Consider the following 19,683-nt stretch of genomic DNA (forward strand, 5'->3'; position numbering starts at 1 on the left):
ATAAAATGTGTTAGCTTAACCGAAGAATACCAGGATCTTTGAGTAATATAAGCAAATTCTCAAGTGTCAGTGACAACTGAACCTACAGGGCTACAAGCACCAAGGTGGATAATATACTTCAAGTTAGATACAGCATGGAATCAGCCTTCTTCCATTTCCTGAAAGTCTTCTCTTTTCCACATTATCAAACAACTAGGATGTGATATAATGCACAAGTCATCACTAGAGGCACAAGGTCCTAAATCCTAACCACCCCAGAGGACTCACCTGAAGTTCTACTTCTTTCAACACTGGGTCTGTACTGATTACTGCCTCCAGGCTGATTTATCTATCTTCTGAATTTCTATAGGAATTATTTGCTTAAGCATTTAATTAATCATTTCACTAGGCTAAACACCTCAGATATTACTTATATTAATACACTGTACTGTTTTTTAACTTTCCACTGTCAATGTCCTAGCCCCATACAGTGAAACTAAGCTTCTTCAGAGAGAGCCACTCCTTTCTATTTTTTTGTTTCCCCTGTAGCAAGTGGCTAAGTGGTAACTACATAATTATTGCTAAATAGCTATTTAATGCTTTGTATAAAGAGCCATAATCCTTTATTCCAGTTGGGTGATGGGAAGAGATACCCCGAGGAGCTCCAGTATGAACTCAGGATTAAAATAAAGTTCCAGAACTTCATTTCAGTTAAACAGTTTTTTGTTGGGCCCTGAGCGATACTTAGGATTCTTAACATTTATCCATTAAACAAAGCCTAGTGTAACTTTAAAAACTCATAAACAGTACAAAAGAGACATCTCTCTAATTACGGACTGTGGTGCGAGGTAACTTCATGTTTTACCTCACAAAAAAACCTTACCAAATGACAGAACAAAAAATCTACACCAAAGTAATGATTTTGCTCCTTGGTCTATTCTTAAGTCATTTCAACAATAGTGGAACATCAATATTTTTTATTGAGCTTGGCAAAGCACTAAGACATCATCAATTCTTACAAGGCAAAGAGCTAGAGACAGTTTAGTATGATAAGGGTATGCAGATTAGGGAAAGTATAGAGGTAAATGGCAGACTTTCTTTTCCAAAGATGATCACAACAATATCAACCATCCCTTTTGCTCTTCTTCAGTTTGACCTTGACGCTCACCCATCAAGAAGCAGAGTCCATTCCCCACCCCCTTAAATCTGGGTAAATCTTGTGACTGCTTTGACCAACAGAACACAGCAAAGTAATTCTGCACCAGCCCTGAGAATAGCCCTTAATAGCCTTGCAGCTACTGTTTCCAGTCTCTCAAAAGCCAGCTACCATGTAAAAAGTCTGACCATCCTGAGAAGCCACAGACCTGTGGAGAGGGCCTAGAAAAGAAGCTACCAGGGATGAAGCGGGTTGAGTAAGGGAACGAAGGGCCTCCGAGTCACCAAACAAGCCATTTGGGAGTAGATCCTCTAACCCACACAATCCTGCAAGTGCTACATGGTTAAGAGACCAACCACCCAAGCAAACTCTTCTCAAATTCCTAATCCACAAAATTGTAAGCAAATTAAAAATTCTTTTAAGCCTATAAAGGGTAGTTTGTTGAGTTGTTGAGTTTTTGGAGGTAGTTTGTTCATAATGGTAGTAACCAAAACACCATCCGTAATAATGAGCCTGTGATTTCTTACTAAAATGCCACTATGCCTCCCAAATTTGGGGGACATGTTACATACATACATTAGCTCTAATTATCTGGACAGAGCAACTATGCCAGGCCTAGTTTCATTTGTCACCTTTTGATATGTCTACTGGAAATGGCCAAACTTTATCACAGCACTTAATACAAAGCGCTCACCGAAGAAACTCTCATTCCTGACTTACATAAAAGACTACTAATTGTTGGAATTTCTCTGTATTAATCCATGATGGCAACATGGTTCTTATATTTACTCAAGTAAATTTTCAAAGCCTACTGATTTGCCTAATTGGTAAAACACTGTAACCCAGACACAACATTTATATTTCTAAAGGAAGAATCTTCTTTTTCCAATCTGTGATAGAGTAAGGACACCACTAAAATAACTTTGCTAAACCTGCTAATGGAACAAAACTTTAATAAAAGAATGGGTAGCAATAAAATATATATTTAAATATATCTAAAACAAAATTTGTTCCTTTAAGAGAAGGAAAGATGGCAGATTCCAGGTCTCGGGCAAGGAAGACTTTAAAAGACTATTATTAGGATCATGTTGAAAAGACTCAAGAGACAACGTGAAGGGTGTCCCCTAGTGAAATGAGACAATCTGGGAATCAATAAGGGTAATAACTACAACTGACTGAAACACATGAAATATGTTTAAATCCATGAATTCTTAATTGTATATTTTTAAAAATCTCACTGGTCACTTTCAGAAAATGCTAGGGAGCCAATTCGTTATTCTGAAAACTGATAAATTAAGAAACAGAATTAAATATTTATTCTATTTCCCTAATCGAAATGTATCTCAGGGTAATCAAATAGCTGATGATAGGAAATTTCTCTTTGTAGATGTACTTCAACTAAATAATGAAGGAATGACAGAATGTCACAATCTGCAATTAATAAACCTAGAAAATGATCAATAGTGCTAAAATGACAATGGGCAAAAGGACACACAATGTCTTAATGGGTGATAAGACATGTTGGCCTCGTACTGACAGTTCACAATACCCTTTATGGAAAAAAAATGCCACCTCAATAAACAAACCTGAACTCAGATCTAATTGAGCCTCAATAAATATCAACTTACATAAAACATATGAGACAGAGAAACATGTTAATGCCATATGGAAGAAATCAGAAAAATCCAAACTATGGGAAATTTTACAGGCAAATGACCTATTTTCTTCAATTAAAAAAACAGCAAGGAAAAAAAGAAAGATGAAAAGAAATCTAGAAATTAAAAGAAACTTAAGTGATGTCAACCAACTGCAATACCCAGGCTTTACTTGGATATGATTCAAACCATTAAAAATAATTTACAATAGGGGAAATGTGGAAGTTGAAAGGATACTTAACGATATTAAAAAATTATTACTTTTTTAGGTGTGATATTATTATGATTACATTTTTAAAAGAATTTTTATCCTTTAGAGATACATAACTGAAATACATACAGAAGAAATGCTAAGGTAAAAGATTTGCTTCAAAATATTCTCAGAGGGAGGTTAAAGAGAAAACAAGATTGACTATAAAATGATAACTTTAAGCTGGGGCATGAGTACATAAAGCTTCATTAAATCAGTCTCGCTATTTTTATGTATGCTTACAATTTTCCTTAATAAAAAGTTCAAAAATTTTTAAAAAGAGAAGTTCATTGTACGCTATTTTTTTTGTTGGTTTGTCTTTCCCTAAGTACATTTTTTTCTACTTTACTCAATATTAGCTATCAGAGGTTAGCAACATTTACTACAATATAAAGCAAGAATTATGGTGTAAACAGGACTAAATCACAGGAAAATAACTGAAAATATGCTTTAGGCATATATGCAATATATGTATTATTTTCTATACCAAAAATTATCCCCTGACATTTTCTCCCTCTCTCTCTAAGGTGTGTACCCACCACTTTCCATCTTTCTTTGACCAGGATTCCAACACTGAGAATATCCGGTTGCTCTCCTCCTCCACTCATTGCAATTCACTGATGTGATAAAACGGCTACACAAGCAACCAGCTCCCAACGATGGTTTCCATTTAACCTAAAACAAAACAAAACAGCAGCAGCATATCAGGGCTCATTAAGTAACACAAACATTCCCAGGGCCAAGTAGCACTACTAGTTCTATACATTAATTAGGTTGCTTTGTTGGAAGACGGGTAAAAACCCCACAAAACTCAGGTTCAAAATCTGTTTAGTGCATATAAAAGTACTTATCTTTCCATTACAGATGCCCCTGAAATAGCTAGATATTACAAAGACATTACGTTACAACAAAGATATAATTTCAATCACTGAGATTGCTAGACTATAGAGCAATCATGGTATCAATGGCAACTGACCAAGACAGACCACTGTCCTAACTACAACATCTTGCTAAAGAAAAAGACATGGTGCCTAACTTACTTACAACACCTTATAGTTTAATAGGTTGTAACTTAGAGCTTAACATCATCCAGAGCTAATAAAATTTTAACGTTACATATTGTACATAATGCATTCAAGCGCACAAAAATAAACATGAGCCACAGAAAAGGGCAGTTGATCAATTCCAATACTTTAAGAAAAAGAGGATAGTCATATGAATAGCATACCTATAGAAAATGAAAATACAGCAGAAAAATCTGGCCTAAAGGAGATGAAAACTTTAACTTTACGTTATAGAACAAACTAAAAGAAACTTTTTTTAAAAAGCTTTAAAACAACATAAATTGTAATTAGAAAAGCCCTTACATGAGAAAGCTAGACAACAGGAAGACATAAAAAGAAATCTGAGCTAACTCAGAAAAGGATCAGAAATGAAGACTCAACTAGAAGAGACATGAGAGAAGACACCATACAAATAAGGGAGAAAAAAAGAGAAAAAAAATTAAACAGAAATTTAAAAGTAAAAGTGATAAATAAAAGGCAAAGTAAATACAAATAGATATTCTAGGAGGCCCCCAAAAAGAAAACCCATGCTATGAAATAAATACTAGCCACTATAATTCAAAAAATTTCTGGAAATCTAAAAAAAGGCTAAATCTGCATATTGAAATGGTATATCACATACCTGGGAAAACAACTCAGAAGATTAACATCAACACACAGTCTCATAAAACTACTGGATTTTAAGGGGAAAAACATTTCATTGGCATCTGTGCAGTAAGTCCAAATAACTTAGAAGGGAAAGACAAAAAGACATTGGCAATGACCAACAACAGACATTGGCACAAACAGTTTACACCAGCAGACAATGAAATTATATATTTAAATACCCAAGGAAATAAAATGTAAGCCAAGGATGTTCTATATAGCCAAACTAACTTTCATGGCTAAAGGAAACAAATGGTTATGAAAAACAGAACTCAAAGAACAGTATTCCCAGGAAATGCCCCTAGGAACCATGTAACAAGTATCAGACAATCAAGAAATTATGATAAGAGATTTGGCATGAGGAATGGCCTAAAAAGGCCTAATAGCAATGATAACCCAGTAGCAATGAATACCCCTGCCTTCAGATTGTGGACTTTAAATATCATTTCCTATTAAAAGAAATCAGACTCCATCAGGGAAATACAAATCAAAACTATAATGAGATACCACCTTACACCAGTTAGAATGGCAAAAATTAACAAGACAGGAAACAAGTGTTGGTGAGGATGTGGAGAAAGGGGAACCCTCTTACACTGTTGGTGGGAATGAAAACTGGTGCAGCCACTCTGGAAAGCAGTATAGAGGTTCCTCAAGACATTAAAAATAGAGCTACCCTAAGACCCAGCAATTGCTACTAGGTATTTACCCCAGAGATACAGACGTAGTAAAAAGAAGGGGCACATGCACCCCAATGTTCATAGCAGCAACGTCCATGATAGCCAAACTATGGAAGGAGCCGAGATGCCCTTCAACAGATGAATGGATAAAGAAGATATGGTACATATATACAATGGAATATTATTCAGCCATCAGAAAGGATGAATACCCACCATTTACATCGACATGGATGGAAGTGGAGGGGATTATGCTAAGTGAAGTAAGTCAAGCAGAAAAGACAATTATCATACGGTTTCACTCATATGTGGAACATAGGCAATAAGCACAGAGGACCATAGGGGAAGGGAGGGAAATCTGAAGGGGGGGAAATCAGAGGGGAAGACGAACCATAAGAGACTATGGACCCCAGGAAACAGAGGGTTTCAGAGGGGAGGGGGATGTGGGGATGGGGTAACAGGGTGATGGGTATTAAGGAGGGCACATGCTGTGATGAGCACTGGGTGTTATATGCAACTAATGAACCACTGAATACCACATCGAAAACTAATAATGTACTATACAGTGGCTAACTGAACATAATAAAAAAAATAAAGACTGATTGATTGATTTTAGAGAGAGAGCAAGCTGGGCGAGGGGCAGAGGGAGATGGTGAGAGAAAGTTCACAAGAAGACTCCTCACCAAGTGCAGAGCCCGACACGGGGCTAGATCCCAGGACGACCTGAGCTGAAACCAGGAGTCAGCTGCTCAACCAACTGAGCCACCCAGGTGCCCCGGGTTGAGTGTCTTTAAGTGTTAATTTCATTTGGTTGATGGGTTGCTCTGTTTCAGGTCTCTGACACCAATGGGGTATCCTACAATTCAGTTCAATTCTGACACTAACTACTCAGAATCAGTGAAGACCCTACAGGTTAAGGGACTTAGTCCCACAAGATTGCACAAATTTCAGAGTATAGCCATAAGTCCTGGGTGTCCCAAAGCCACACATGCTTTGCCTGGCTGGCTACAAATGTGGAGCTTCTCACAGGTTTAATAATTTGCTAGAAGAACTTACAGAACTAATGAAAGTGTTATATCTAGGATTACCATTTTATTATAAAAGATACAAATGGGGACGCCTGGGTGGCTCAGTCGGTTAAGCGTCTGCCTTCGGCTCAGGTCATAATCCCAGGGTCCTGGGATCGAGTCCCACATCGGGCTCCTTGCTCAGCGGGGAGCCTGCTTCTCCCTCTGCCTGCCTCTCTCCCTGCTTGTGCTCTGTCTCTCTCTGACAAATAAATAAATAAAATCTAAAAAAAAAAAAAGATACAAATGAACAGTCAGATGAAGAGGTATACTGGGCAGGTCGGTAAGGGTTCCAACCACAGGAGTTTCTGTCCTTGTGCAGTTAGGGTGTGCCACCCTCTCAGTACACATGTTCACTAACCAGGAAGCTCCTTGAGCCTTGTTGTTCAGGGTTTTTAATATCAAGATTTCATTACACAGGCATGTGTGATTAAATCATTGGCCATGCACAAGGATGTGGAGAAAGGGGAACCCTCTTACACTGTTGGTGGGAATGCAAACTGGTGCAGCCACTCTGGAGAACAGTATGGAGGTTCCTCAGAAAGCTAAAAATAGAACTGCCCTATGACCCAGCAATTGCACTAGTAGGTATTTATCTAAAGGATACAAAAGTACTGATTTGAAGGGGCACATGCACCCCAATATTTATTTATTTATTTATTTATTTATTATTTATTTATTTTTAAAGATTTTATTTATTTATTTGACAGAGAGAGAGACAGTGAGAGCAGGAACACAAGCAGGGGGAGTGGGAGAGGGAGAAGCAGGCTTCCTGCCGAGCAGGGAGCCCGATGTGGGACTCGATCCCAGGACCCTGGGATCATGACCTGAGCCGAAGGCAGATGCTTAACGACTGAGCCACCCAGGCGCCCGCACCCCAATATTTATAGCAGCACTATCAACAATAGCCCAAGCATGGAAAGAGCCCAAATGTCCATCGACTGATGAATGGATAAAGAAGATGTGGTATATATACACAATGGAATATTACTCAGCCATCAAGAAGAATGAAATCATGCCATTTGTAACAACATGGATAGAACCAGACTGTATTATGCTAAGCAAAATAAGTCAATCAGAGAAAGACAATATCATATGATTTCACTCATGTGAAATTTAGGAGACAAAGATATGAACATAGGGGAAGAGAAGGAAAAATTAGATACAACCAGAGGGAGGCAAACCATAAAAGACTTAACTATAGGGGCACCTGGGTGGCTCAGTCGTTAAGCATCTGCCTTCGGCTCAGGTCATGATCTCAGGGTCCTGGGATGGAGCCCCACATCAGGCTCCCAGCTCACTGGAGAGCCTGCTTCTCCCTCTGCCTCTGCCCTGGCTCATGTTCTCTCTCTCTCAATAAATAATTTTTTTAAAAAATTAAAAAAAACCATTCAGACCTGGGTGGCTCAGGTCATGATCCCAGAGTTCTGGGATTGAGCCCTGCATCAGGGTCCCTGCTCGGCTGGGAGCCTGCTTCTCCCTCTCCCTCTGCCTGTTGCTCTCCCTGCCTGTGTTCTCTCTCTCTCACACAAATAAATAAAAATATTTTAAAAAAAGAAAAACTGCCATGATATGATACTTTATGTGGAAAACCCAAAAGACTCCACCCCAAAACTGCTAGAACTCATACAGGAATTCAGTAAAGTGGCAGGATATAAAATCAATGCACAGAAGTCAGTGGCATTCCTATACACCAACAACAAGACAGAAGAAAGAGAAATTAAGGAGTCGATCCCATTTACAATTGCACCCAAAACCATAAGATACCTAGGAATAAATCTAACCAAAGAGACAAAGGATCTGTACTCAGAAAACTATAAAATACTCATGAAAGAAATTGAGGAAGACACAAAGAAATGGAAAAACGTTCCATGCTCATGGATTGGAAGAACAAATATTGTGAAGATGTCAATGCTACCTAGAGCAATCTACACATTCAATGCAATCCCCATCAAAATACCACCCACTTTTTTCAAAGAAATGGAACAAATAATCCTAAAATTTGTATGAAACCAGAAAAGACCCCGCATAGCCAGAGGAATATTGAAAAAGAAAAGCAAAGCCGGTGGCATCACAATTCCGGACTTCAAGCTCTATTACAAAGCTGTCATCATCAAGACAGCATGGTACTGGCACAAAAACAGACACATAGATCAATGGAACAGAATAGAGAGCCCAGAAATGGACCCTCAACTCTATGGTCAACTAATCTTTGACAAAGCAGGAAAGAATGTCCAATGGAACAAAGACAGTCTCCTCAACAAATGGTGTTGGGAAAATTGGATAGACACATGCAGAAGAATGAAACTGGACCACTTCCTTACACCACACACAAAAATAGACTCCAAATGGTTGAAGACCTCAATGTGAGACAGGAGTCCATCAAAATCCTAAAGGAGAACACAGGCAACAACCTCTTTGACCTCAGCTGAAGCAACTTCTTCCTAGAAACATCGCCAAAGGCAAGGGAAGCAAGGGCAAAAATGAACTATTGGGACTTCATCAAGATAAAAAGCTTTTGCAAAGCAAAGGAAACAGTTAACAAAACCAAAAGACAACCAACAGAATGGGAGAAGATATTTGCAAATGACATATCAGATAAAGGGCTAGTATCCAAAATCTATAAAGAACTCATCAAACTCAACACCCAAAGAACAAAGAATCCAATCAAGAAATGGGCAGAAGACATGAACAGACATTTTTCCAAAGAAGACATCCAAATGGCCAACAGACACATGAAAAAGTGCTCAATATCGCTTGGCATCAGGGAAATCCAAATCAAAACCTCCATGAGATACCACCTCACACCAGTCAGAATGGCTAAAATTAACAAGTCAGGAAACGACAGATGTTGGTGGGGATGCAGAGAAAGGGGAACCCTCCTACACTGTTGGTGGGAATGCAAACTGGTGCAGTCACTCTGGAAAACTGTATGGAGGTTCCTCAAAAAGTTGAAAATAGAGCTACCATATGATCCAGCAATTGCACTACTGGGTATTTACCCCAAAGATACAAAAGTAGGGATCCGAAGGGGTACGTGCACCCCGATGTTTATAGCAGCAATGTCCACAATAGCCAAACTGTGGAAAGAGCCAAGATGTCCATCGACAGATGAATGGATAAAGAAGATGTGGTATATATATATACAATGGAATATTATGCAGCCATCAAAAGGAATGAGATCTCGCCATTTGCAACGACGTGGATGGAACTGGAGGGTATTATGTTGAGTGAAATAAGTCAAAAAGATAAAGACATGTATCATATGATCTCACTGATATGAGGAATTCTTAATCGCAGGAAACAAACTGAGTGTTGTTGGAGTGGGAGTTGGGGTGGGAGGGATGGGGTGACTGGGTGATAGACACTGGGGAGGTATGTGCTCTGGTAAGCGCTGTGAATTGTGCAAGATTGTTGAATCTCAGATCTGTACCTCTGAAACAAATAATGCAATATATGTTAAGGAAAAAAAAAAGAAGAAGAAGAAGAAGGTAGCGGGAGGGGAAGAATGAAGCGGGGGAAATCGGAGGGGTAGACGAACCATGAGAGACGATGGACTCTGAAAAACAAACAGGGTTCTAGAGGGGAGGGGGGTGGGAGGATGGGTTAGCCTGGTGGTGGGTATTGAGGAGGGCACATTCTGCATGGAGCACTGGGTGTTGTGCACAAACAATGAATCATGGAACACTTCATCTAAAACTAATGTTGTAATGTATGGGGATTAACATAAGAATAAAAAAATGAAAAAAAAAAAAGAAAGAAAAACTGCCAAGAGAGAATACACAAATTATCAATATTAGGAATGAAACAGGAATTATCACTATAGACTTCACAAACATTAAAAGTATAATGAATGGAGCAAACAATGAATCATGGAATACTACATCAAAAACTAATGATGTAATGTATGGTGATTAACATAACAAAATAAAATTGGAAAAAAAAGTATAATGAAGGACATATGAAGAACACTATACACATAAACCAGACAACAACGGAGCAACTCATCAAAAACCATAAACACAACAATTCACCCAAGATAAACGGAAGAGCCTGAATAGTCCTACTAAAAAAATTGAATCCATAATTTAAAACCGTCCCAAAAAAGAATCTCTGGGCCCAGAGATTTTTTTCCCCCCAATGACAAATTCTACCATATTCAAACATTTGGGGGCGGCGCACAGGGAGAGGGAGAAAGAGAATCTTGAGTAGGCTTCACACCCAGCTTGGAGCCCAACTCAGGGCTCAATCTCACAACTGTGAGACCATGCCTGAGCCGAAATGAAGAGTCGACACGTAACTGATTGAGCCACCCAGGCACTCCTACCACATTCAAACATTTAAAGAAAAAATAAAACAAATTTATAAATCTCTTCCAGAAAAAGAAGGAAAGGAAACATTTGCCAAATCATTTATGAGGCCAGCATTACCCCATCATCAAAACCAGTCATAAAACTAGGGGGAAAAAATGTAATGCCTGGTGTGGAAATTTTATAAAAATAAAAATAAAATAAAATAAATAAAAACAATAAAATAAAAACAAAAAATAAAAACAAAAACAATACAAATAACAGAGCAATCTTTCTCATGAACACAGATACAAAAATTCTCAACAAAATATTAGCAAATTAAATCCAGCAATACATAAAAAGAAGACACTCTAACCACCATGTGATTTATCCTGAGTGAACAAAACTGGTTCAATATTCAAAAATCAATTCATATATCCATCAGATTCATAGTCTAAAAAAGAAACCACACAATCTATCATTTGATGTGAGAAGCTTTTGACAAAACTCAACAGTCATTCATGATATAAATTCTCAGTAAACTAGGAATAGAAGGGAATTTTCTTTTTTTTAAGATTTATTTATTTGAGAGAGAGAAAGAGTGCATGTGCAGGGGGTGGGGGAGTAGGTAGAGGGAGAGAGGGAGAAATCTCAAGCAGACTCCCTGCTGAACAAGGAGCCAACTCAGGGCTGGATCTCATAACCCCGAGATCATGACCTGAGCCAAAACCAAGAGTGCAACGCTCAAACCAACTAAACCACCCAGGTGCCCCTAGAAAGTAATTTTCTTAACCTGATAAAGGGCATCTTTAAAAAAGTTCCTTGAACTGATGAACAGATTTAACAAAATTTCAGTTGAAATCCAAGCAAAAGGCCCTATATAGACAAGCTGATTGTAAATTTATGTGGATAGGCAAAGGACCTAAAATACCCAAAACATTTTTGAAAAGTAATAATAAAGTTAGAGGAATCACACTGCATGATTTTAGGACTTAACGATATAGGTTTACAGTAATCAAGCCAGTATGTTACTGGCAAGGAATGGACATATATAGAGATAAATGAAATAGAATAAAGAGTCCGGAAATAAACCCACACAAATATGGTCAATTAAATTTCTTTTAAGACTTATTTATTTATTTGAGAGAAAGAGAGCACACGCAGGGAGGAGCAGAGGGAAAGAGAGAGAGAGAACCCCAAGCAGACTCCCGCTGAACACAGAGCCCAATGCAGGGCTTGATCTACGACCCTGACATCATGACCTGAGCTGAAATCAAGAGTCAGACACTTAACCGGCTGAGGTACGCAGGTGCCCCGGCCAATTAAATTTTTAACTTTTAAAAAATTTAGATATAATTCACATACCATAAAATCCATCATTTTAAAATATACAACTCAGTGATCTGTAGAATATTCACAAGGTTGTATAATCATCGCCACTATCTAATTTAGAGCATTTTCACCAGCTCCAGAAGAAACCCCCACTATTAGCTGTCACTCTCTATTCCCTCCTTCCCTCAGCCCCTGGCAATCACTAATCTACTTACTGTGTCTATGGATTTGCCTATTCCAGCTGATATTTGACAAAGACACAAAAGCCATTCAACAGAGAAAAGACAGAATTTCTAACAAATAGTGTTGGAACAATTGTATATCCAGATGTAAAACACTTAACCTCAATCTAAACCTCACACCTTATACAGAATTTACCTCAGAATGTATCACAGATCTAAATGTAAAATATAAAAGTTTTAGAAATAAACTTGTGAGCCAATCTTTGTGCAAAGAGTTTAGGACAGAATACTAAAGCACAATTCACAGAAGAAGAAAAAACTGATAAACTGAACTTCACCAAAATTAAAAACTTTTACTCTGTGAAAGACACTATTAAGAAAATGAAAAGACAAACTACAGAATGGGAGAAAATGTTTGCAAATCACAACCAAGGGCTTGTGTCTGAACATATAGAGAACATTTAAAATTCAACAGTAAGAAAACAAAAGAACCAATTTAAGACTAGGAAAAAGACAGATGTTTCACCAAAGAGGATATACTGGTTGCAAATAAATAACTGAAGAGTTGTTTGACATCAGTCACCAGTCTCCAAAAATTACATATGGTAGAATTACACGTATATGACATTCTCAGAAAGACAAAACTATAGTGACAGAGAATAGAGCAGTGGTTGCCAAGGGTTACAGGCGGGGTGAGAGTATGACTATAAACGAATAGTATGAAGGAGTTCACAAGACGTGTTGGAGCTAGTATGAATACTATTATGAACTATTATGATTATTATGATTATGGTGAGGGTTACATGAATCTACACACGTACTATAACTCATAGAACTGTGGAACCCAAAAGTCATTTATCATGTATTATTTTTTAAATAAAAAAATTTCTAATTTATAAAAAGAAAATCCCAATCTAAAAAGGCTAATAAAATATTCCTCCCTTTCCCAACTGTGTCTCTGTAAAGGCCATATTTTCTTCAGATGCTTCAACCAAAGCAACATATTGCAAGAGAATGAACACAGAAGTATGAGAATCCAGCTGTCTTCTATCACGCCAGACATTAAAGAGACATGAAAAAACATAAAACAATGCCACTCATTTCAGCAATTTGCTTTTCTGTTTTGGAAACTATTTGACACCTATTACATGTTAACATGTAATAGTTCTATTATTTTAAAATAAGTAAATTTAAAATACGTTTTAATCTCAATACAGTAAGTATCATCACATATAAATCCATGCTAAAAAAAAAACAAAAACTCTTTATGGTCCTCAATGAATTTTAAGAATAGTAAGAGGTCCTGAGACCAAAAAGTTTGAGAACAGCTAAATTATGTTACAGAGATCTGTATTTTTCCCCATTAAAAATCTTGATTTATGGTACACAAAGTTATTTGAATGAGTAAATTTTTTTAGAGTTTCATTTTTATTTGTTTTATGATGTTTTCTAATATACCATTTTGTAGTTTTGTTTTGTTTTCATCATGATAAGTGTACTCTTTAATCCCCATCACCTATCCCTCCACCCACCTCCCCTCTGGTAAACATCAGTTTGTTCTCTATAGTTAAGAGCCTGTTCCTTGGTTTGTCTCTTTTTTTTTCCCTTTGCTCATTTGTTTTGTTTCTTAAATTCCACATATGAGTTATATCATACGGTATTTGTCTTTCTCTGACTTATTTCACTTAGCATAATACTCTCTAGTTCCATCCACATCATTGCAAATGGCAAGATTTCATTCTTTTTTTAAGGCCAAGTAATATTCCATTGCATATATATGTGTGTGTGTATGTGCGTGTGTGTGGATATATATATACACACCGTATCTTCTTTACCCATTCACCTATTGATGGATGCTTGGACTGTTTCCATAGTTTGGCTATTGTAAATAATGCTGCAATGACTATATGGGTACATGTATCTCTCTGAACTAGTATTTTTGTATTTGGGGGGTAAATACCCAATTGTGCAATTACTGGATCACAGTTCTATTTTTAATTTTTTGAAGAACCTCCATATTGTCTTCCACAGTGGCTGCACCAGTTTGTTTTCCCACCAACAGTGCAACAGCGTTCCTTTTTTTCCACATCCTTACCAACACTTGTTGTTTCTTATGTTTTTGATTTTAGCCATTCTGACAGGTGTAAGGTGGTATCTCATTGTAGTTTTAATTTGCATTTCCCTGATGATAAGTGATGTTGAGCAATTTTTCAAGTGTCTGTTGGCCATCAGTATGTTTTCTTTGGAGAAATGTCTACTCATGTCTTCTGCCCATTTTTTAATTGGGTTGTTTTTTGGGTGTTGTATTATATCAGTTCTTTATATATTTTGGATACTAAATCCTTTATCAGATAGGTCATTTGCAAATACTTTCTCCTATTCAGTAGATTGTCTTTTAGTTTTGTTGATTGTTTCTTTTGCTATTCAGAGAATTTTTGTTTTGATGTAGTCCTAATCATTGGTTTTTGCTTTTATTTACCTTGCCTGAATGAGTAAACTTTTTTTTTTAAATTCTACAATCTGAACTTTTATCATTATTTTTTTTAAAAAAAGATTTTATTTATTTATTTGACACAGAGAGAGAGAGTGTGCGTGCACACAAGCAGGGAGAGCAGCAGGCAGAGGGACAGGGAGAAGCAGACTCCCGCTGAGCAGGGAGCCCAACATGGGGCTTGATCCTAGGACCCTGGGATCATGACCTGAGCCCAAGGCAGATGCTTAACTGACTGAGGCACCCAGGCGCCCCCCAATCATTCTTTCAATAAACATTTGATGAGGACTCTGACAAAAACTGTTGAAATACTAAATGAGTAAGTCACAGTCCCTAGCCTGTAGGACACGAGTGGCTCTAGGAAAGACTTCTCAAAGATGATGCTATTGAAAGAATACCTACATGAACAGAAATACATTAAGAGGAGACCTGTACAACTGGTGGAAAGTTTGGGATTGAATTAGTGATTAGGAAACTAACCAACCAAACACACAAACAAATGAAAAAAATTATTAGCTCCAGGAAAAACTAAAAACAATATAGGAAAGAAAAGATTCTCACCACCTTTATCTCTATATCGATAGTAAATTTCACCTACATGTCAAAGCATTTACAGAGTCAAGATAACTTAAAGTCTGAATACTGCCATAACCAAAATTAAGATATAACATTACTGGAAAAATAGCACCTAACTAATAAGATAAGTAGTAAAAAAACTAAATCCCCATCTTCTATAGTAGAAAGCCAACAAATTATGACTTTAAAAATTAAAAATTAATCAGCAGCAATACAGCATATTAGTTGGAGATATGGAGCTAAATACTGGAAGAATCAGGAAAAAGTTCAAATTGAGTACATCTGCAGAGTTGGAAACAGGGCAGGGTGGGGAGGACAGAAAACTGTTCTTTTCTGTAATGAAGTGTAGAGAATCATTCAACTTCATATGCATAAATTGATTAAAAATAAAAAATAAATTTAAGGGGAGCCTGGGTGGCTCAGTCAGTTAAGCATCCGACTCTTGATTTTGGCTCAGGTCATGATCTCAGGGTTGTCAGATAGAGCCTCACGTTGGGCTCCGTGCTGGGCGTGGAGCCTGCTTAAGATTCTCTCTCTCCCTCTCCCTGCCCACCTTCGCTTGCATGCTCTCTCTCTCTAAAAATATAAAAAGTAAAAAATAAATTTAAAAAGCAACTTGTAAGACATTTAAACATGAAAAGTTGTTTTTTATGTTTTAAGTGAAAGAATTATAAAACAGCATATATGTATGATCCCATTTGTATTTTAAAAAAAGTGTGCACACTGGGGTGCCTGGGTGGCTCAGTCAGTTAAGCATCTGGCTCTTGGGTTCAGCTCAGATCATGCTCTTAGGGTCCTGAAATCAAGCCCCGTGTCGGGCTCCATGCTCAGCGCAGAGTATGCTTGTCCCTCTCCCTTTGCTCCTTCCCTTGTGCTCTCTTCTCTCTCCCTCCCTCTTGAATAAAGTCTTTTTTTAAAAAAAGATTTTATTTATTCATGAGAGACAGAGAGAGAGGCAGAGGCAGAGGGAGAAGCAGGCTCCCTGCTGAGCAGGGAGAAGCAGGATCCCCGAGGAACAGGGAGCCAGATGCGGGACTTGATCCGAGGACCCCGGGATCATGACCCGAGCTGAAGGCAGATGCCCAACCATCTGAGCCACCCAGGCGCCCTTGAATAAAGTCTTAAAAAAAAAAAAAAAGTGTGCACGTTAATTACATATAGAAAAAACCTGAGTCATGTTTACCAACTATTAACATATTAACAATTATATTTCTATATAATAGGATTATTTTCTTGGGGAAGACTCCTCTTCTATAAATTTACTACAGCAAGTATATATTTTTACAATAAGAAGAAAAACACTATTTTTAAAAGTTGAAAATTTTAACCCTTACATATATGGTCAAATAATTTTCGACAAGGGTGCCAAAACCCATTCCACAGGGAAGGACAACCTTCATAACAAATGGTGTTGGGAAGCAAGACATTCATATGCAAAACAATGAACCTGGACCCTCAATTTATACCATATACAAAAATTTACTGAATATAGATCAAAGACCTAAATGTAAGAACTAAACTACAAAACTCTTAGACTACAGAGGTAAAAAGCTTCATGACATTGGATTTGGCAATGATTTCTTGGATATAACACCAAAACAAAAGGAAAAAAAAAGATAAATTGGACTTTATAAAAATTTAAAAACTTTTGTGCATCAAAGGACATTATCAACAGAATGAAAAGAACATGGAATGGAAGAAAATATCTGCAAATCATATCTGATAAGGGGTTAATATCCAGAGTATATAAAGAACTACAACTCAACAACAAAATGACAAACAACATGATTTTGGGCGCCTGGGTGGCTCAGTTGGTTAAGCGGCTGCCTTCGGCTCAGGTCATGATCCCAGGGTCCTGGGATCGAGTTCCGCATCCGGCTCCCCGTTCTGCGGGGAGCCTGCTTCTCCCTCTCCCTCTGCCTACTTGTGTTCTCTCTCTATCTCTCTGTCAAATAAATAAATAAAATCTTTAAAAACAAAACAAAACAAAACATGATTTTAAAATGGGCAAACAGAAGGTGGGGGTGCCTGGGTGGCTCAGTCGGTTAAGCGTCTGCCTTTGGCTCAGGTCATGATCCCAAGGTCCTGGGATAGAGCCCCACATCCTCTCCCTCTGCCTCTACCCCAGCTTGTGCTCTCTCTCTCTCTCTCTCACTCTCTCAAATAAATAGGTAAAAATCTTAAAAATAAATAAATAAATAAATAGAACGGGCAAACAGGGACACCTGGTGGCTCAGTCAGTTAAGCCTCTGACTCTTGACCTCACCTCAGGTCTTGATCTGTGTCATGAGTTCAAGCCCTGTGTTGGTCTCCACGCTGAGCATGGAGCCTACTTAAATAAATAAATAAGTAGGCAAACAACTTGAATAGACATTTTTCCAACAAAAATATGCAAATGGTCAATAAGCACATGAAAAGATGCTCAACATCATTAATTATTAGGGAAATGCAAATCAAACCACTAACCACTTTATACCCATTAGAATGACAACTATAAACACACACACACACACACACACACAAAATAACTGCTGGCAAAGATGAGAAACCAGAACTTGTGCACTGCTGATGTTAATGTAAAATGATGCAACCACTACAGAAAACAGTATTGGAGGTTCCCCCAAAACTAAAACGTAGAATTAAAATACAATCAAGCAATTCCACTTCTGAGTATATGCCCAAAAGAATTCAAAGTAAGGAGTCAAAAAGATATTTGCATACCAATGTTCATAGCAGCATTATTCACAATAGCCGAGAGGTGGAAGCACCCAAGTGTCCATCCCAAGTGACAGATGAATGCATAAACAAAATGTAGTACATACATACAATGGCATATTATTCAATCTCAAAAAGGAAGGAAATTCTCAAACACACCACAACATGAATGAGCCTTGAAGACATTATGCTAAGTGAAAGAAGCCAGTCACAAAAGGTCAAATACATGATTCCACTCTTAATAGGCACTTAGAGTAAGCAAATTCATAGAGACAGAAAAGTAGTTTCTCTCTGGTGGTTGTCAGGGGCTGCAAGGACAGGATAACAGAGATTTATTGTTTACTGGGTACAGAATTTCATTTGGGGAAGATGAAAAAGTTCAGGTGGCGATGCATGCACAACAATGTTACTGTACTTAATGCCACTGAATTGTACACTCATAAATGGTTAAAATGGTAAATCTTATATGTATTTTACCACAATAAAAAAATTTTTTTAGGGGCGCCTGGGTGGCTCAGTTGGTTGAGCGACTGCCTTCGGCTCAGGTCATGATCCTGGAGTCCTGGGATCGAGTCCCGCATCGGGCTCCCTGCTCGGCAGGGAGTCTGCTTCTCCCTCTGACCCTACCCCCTCTCATGTACTCTCTCTCTCTCATTCTCACTCTCTCAAATAAATAAATAAATCTTTAAAAAAAAAAATTTTTTTTTAAATGACCACTAGGTACCCCTCAGATATAACTACAAAAGCCAAGTAATTTTCACTGTCCCACGCTAAACCGCCAGGAACAAAGTGGTACCTTTGTGGAGTCCTTCACAGAACACTGAAATAAATCTAAGAATACACCTGTTCCAATTAGGAAATGAACCCTAGGGAAAAAGCCCAGAATCCTATAAGCTACCAAGGTATACTACACTGCTTCTAAAATGGCTCCCAATGATGCCCCATCTGATGCTTTTGATCACCGCCCCCCCATCGTGTGTAGGTGAATCTAGTGACTTGCCTCTAATGAATAGAATACAGCAAAAGTGATAGGAGGTCATTTCCCAGATGTATTATAAAAGACTGTGACGTCTACCTTGCTGACATTCTCTCTCTTTGGCTCTTCCCACTTGTTTACTCTGATGCAGCAAGCTGCCATGTTACCCCCAGGAAAGGCCCACATGGCAAAGAACTGAGGGCAGGTCCTGCTAGCAGAATTATATGGTTCCACTTACAATAGGTACCAACAGTTAGCAGAGAACTGAGGTCCTTGGTCCAACCACTCACAATGAATTGAATCATACCAACCACTGGACTAAGCTTGGAAACAGATCCTTCCCCAATTGAGCCATGTGACAACTACAGGCTACCCTGATTGCAGCCTGTGATTGACCCTAAAACAGAGTACCTAGCTGAGTCAAAAACCAAAATCTTGACTTACAGACACTGTGAGATAATAAATGTTGTTATTCTAAAACACTAAATTTTGGGTAATTTGTTATGCAGCAATACGTAACTAATTGCACCAGACTTCAATGGCATGGGGCAATAGTTTCTCAAAGTTGTACATGAACCACAAGTTCTTTTTGATTCCACATCACCGATTATATCTAAAAAAATTAATGGAAT

General features: G+C 37.9%; 1 protein-coding gene across 2 annotated transcripts in view; it reads right to left on the minus strand.

Moving 5' to 3' along the window:
- Positions 1-19,683, minus strand: part of TTBK2 (tau tubulin kinase 2) — a 150,869-nt gene that overhangs the window by 112,961 nt on the left and 18,225 nt on the right. The window contains exon 2 of one of the 2 annotated variants that reach the window (XM_034994496.1): positions 3,580-3,715. In XM_034994496.1, the coding sequence (XP_034850387.1) occupies positions 3,580-3,648 (69 nt within the window). In that variant the 5' untranslated portion in view covers positions 3,649-3,715. Of the gene's footprint in view, positions 1-3,579; positions 4,411-19,683 lie in introns of those variants that run through there. The other variant, XM_034994495.1, reaches the window with a different exon arrangement.

This window comes from Mirounga leonina, unplaced genomic scaffold (genome assembly GCF_011800145.1).
Source record: "Mirounga leonina isolate KUSES-001 unplaced genomic scaffold, KU_Mleo_1.0 Mir_91, whole genome shotgun sequence".
Classification (NCBI taxonomy): domain Eukaryota; kingdom Metazoa; phylum Chordata; class Mammalia; order Carnivora; family Phocidae; genus Mirounga; species Mirounga leonina.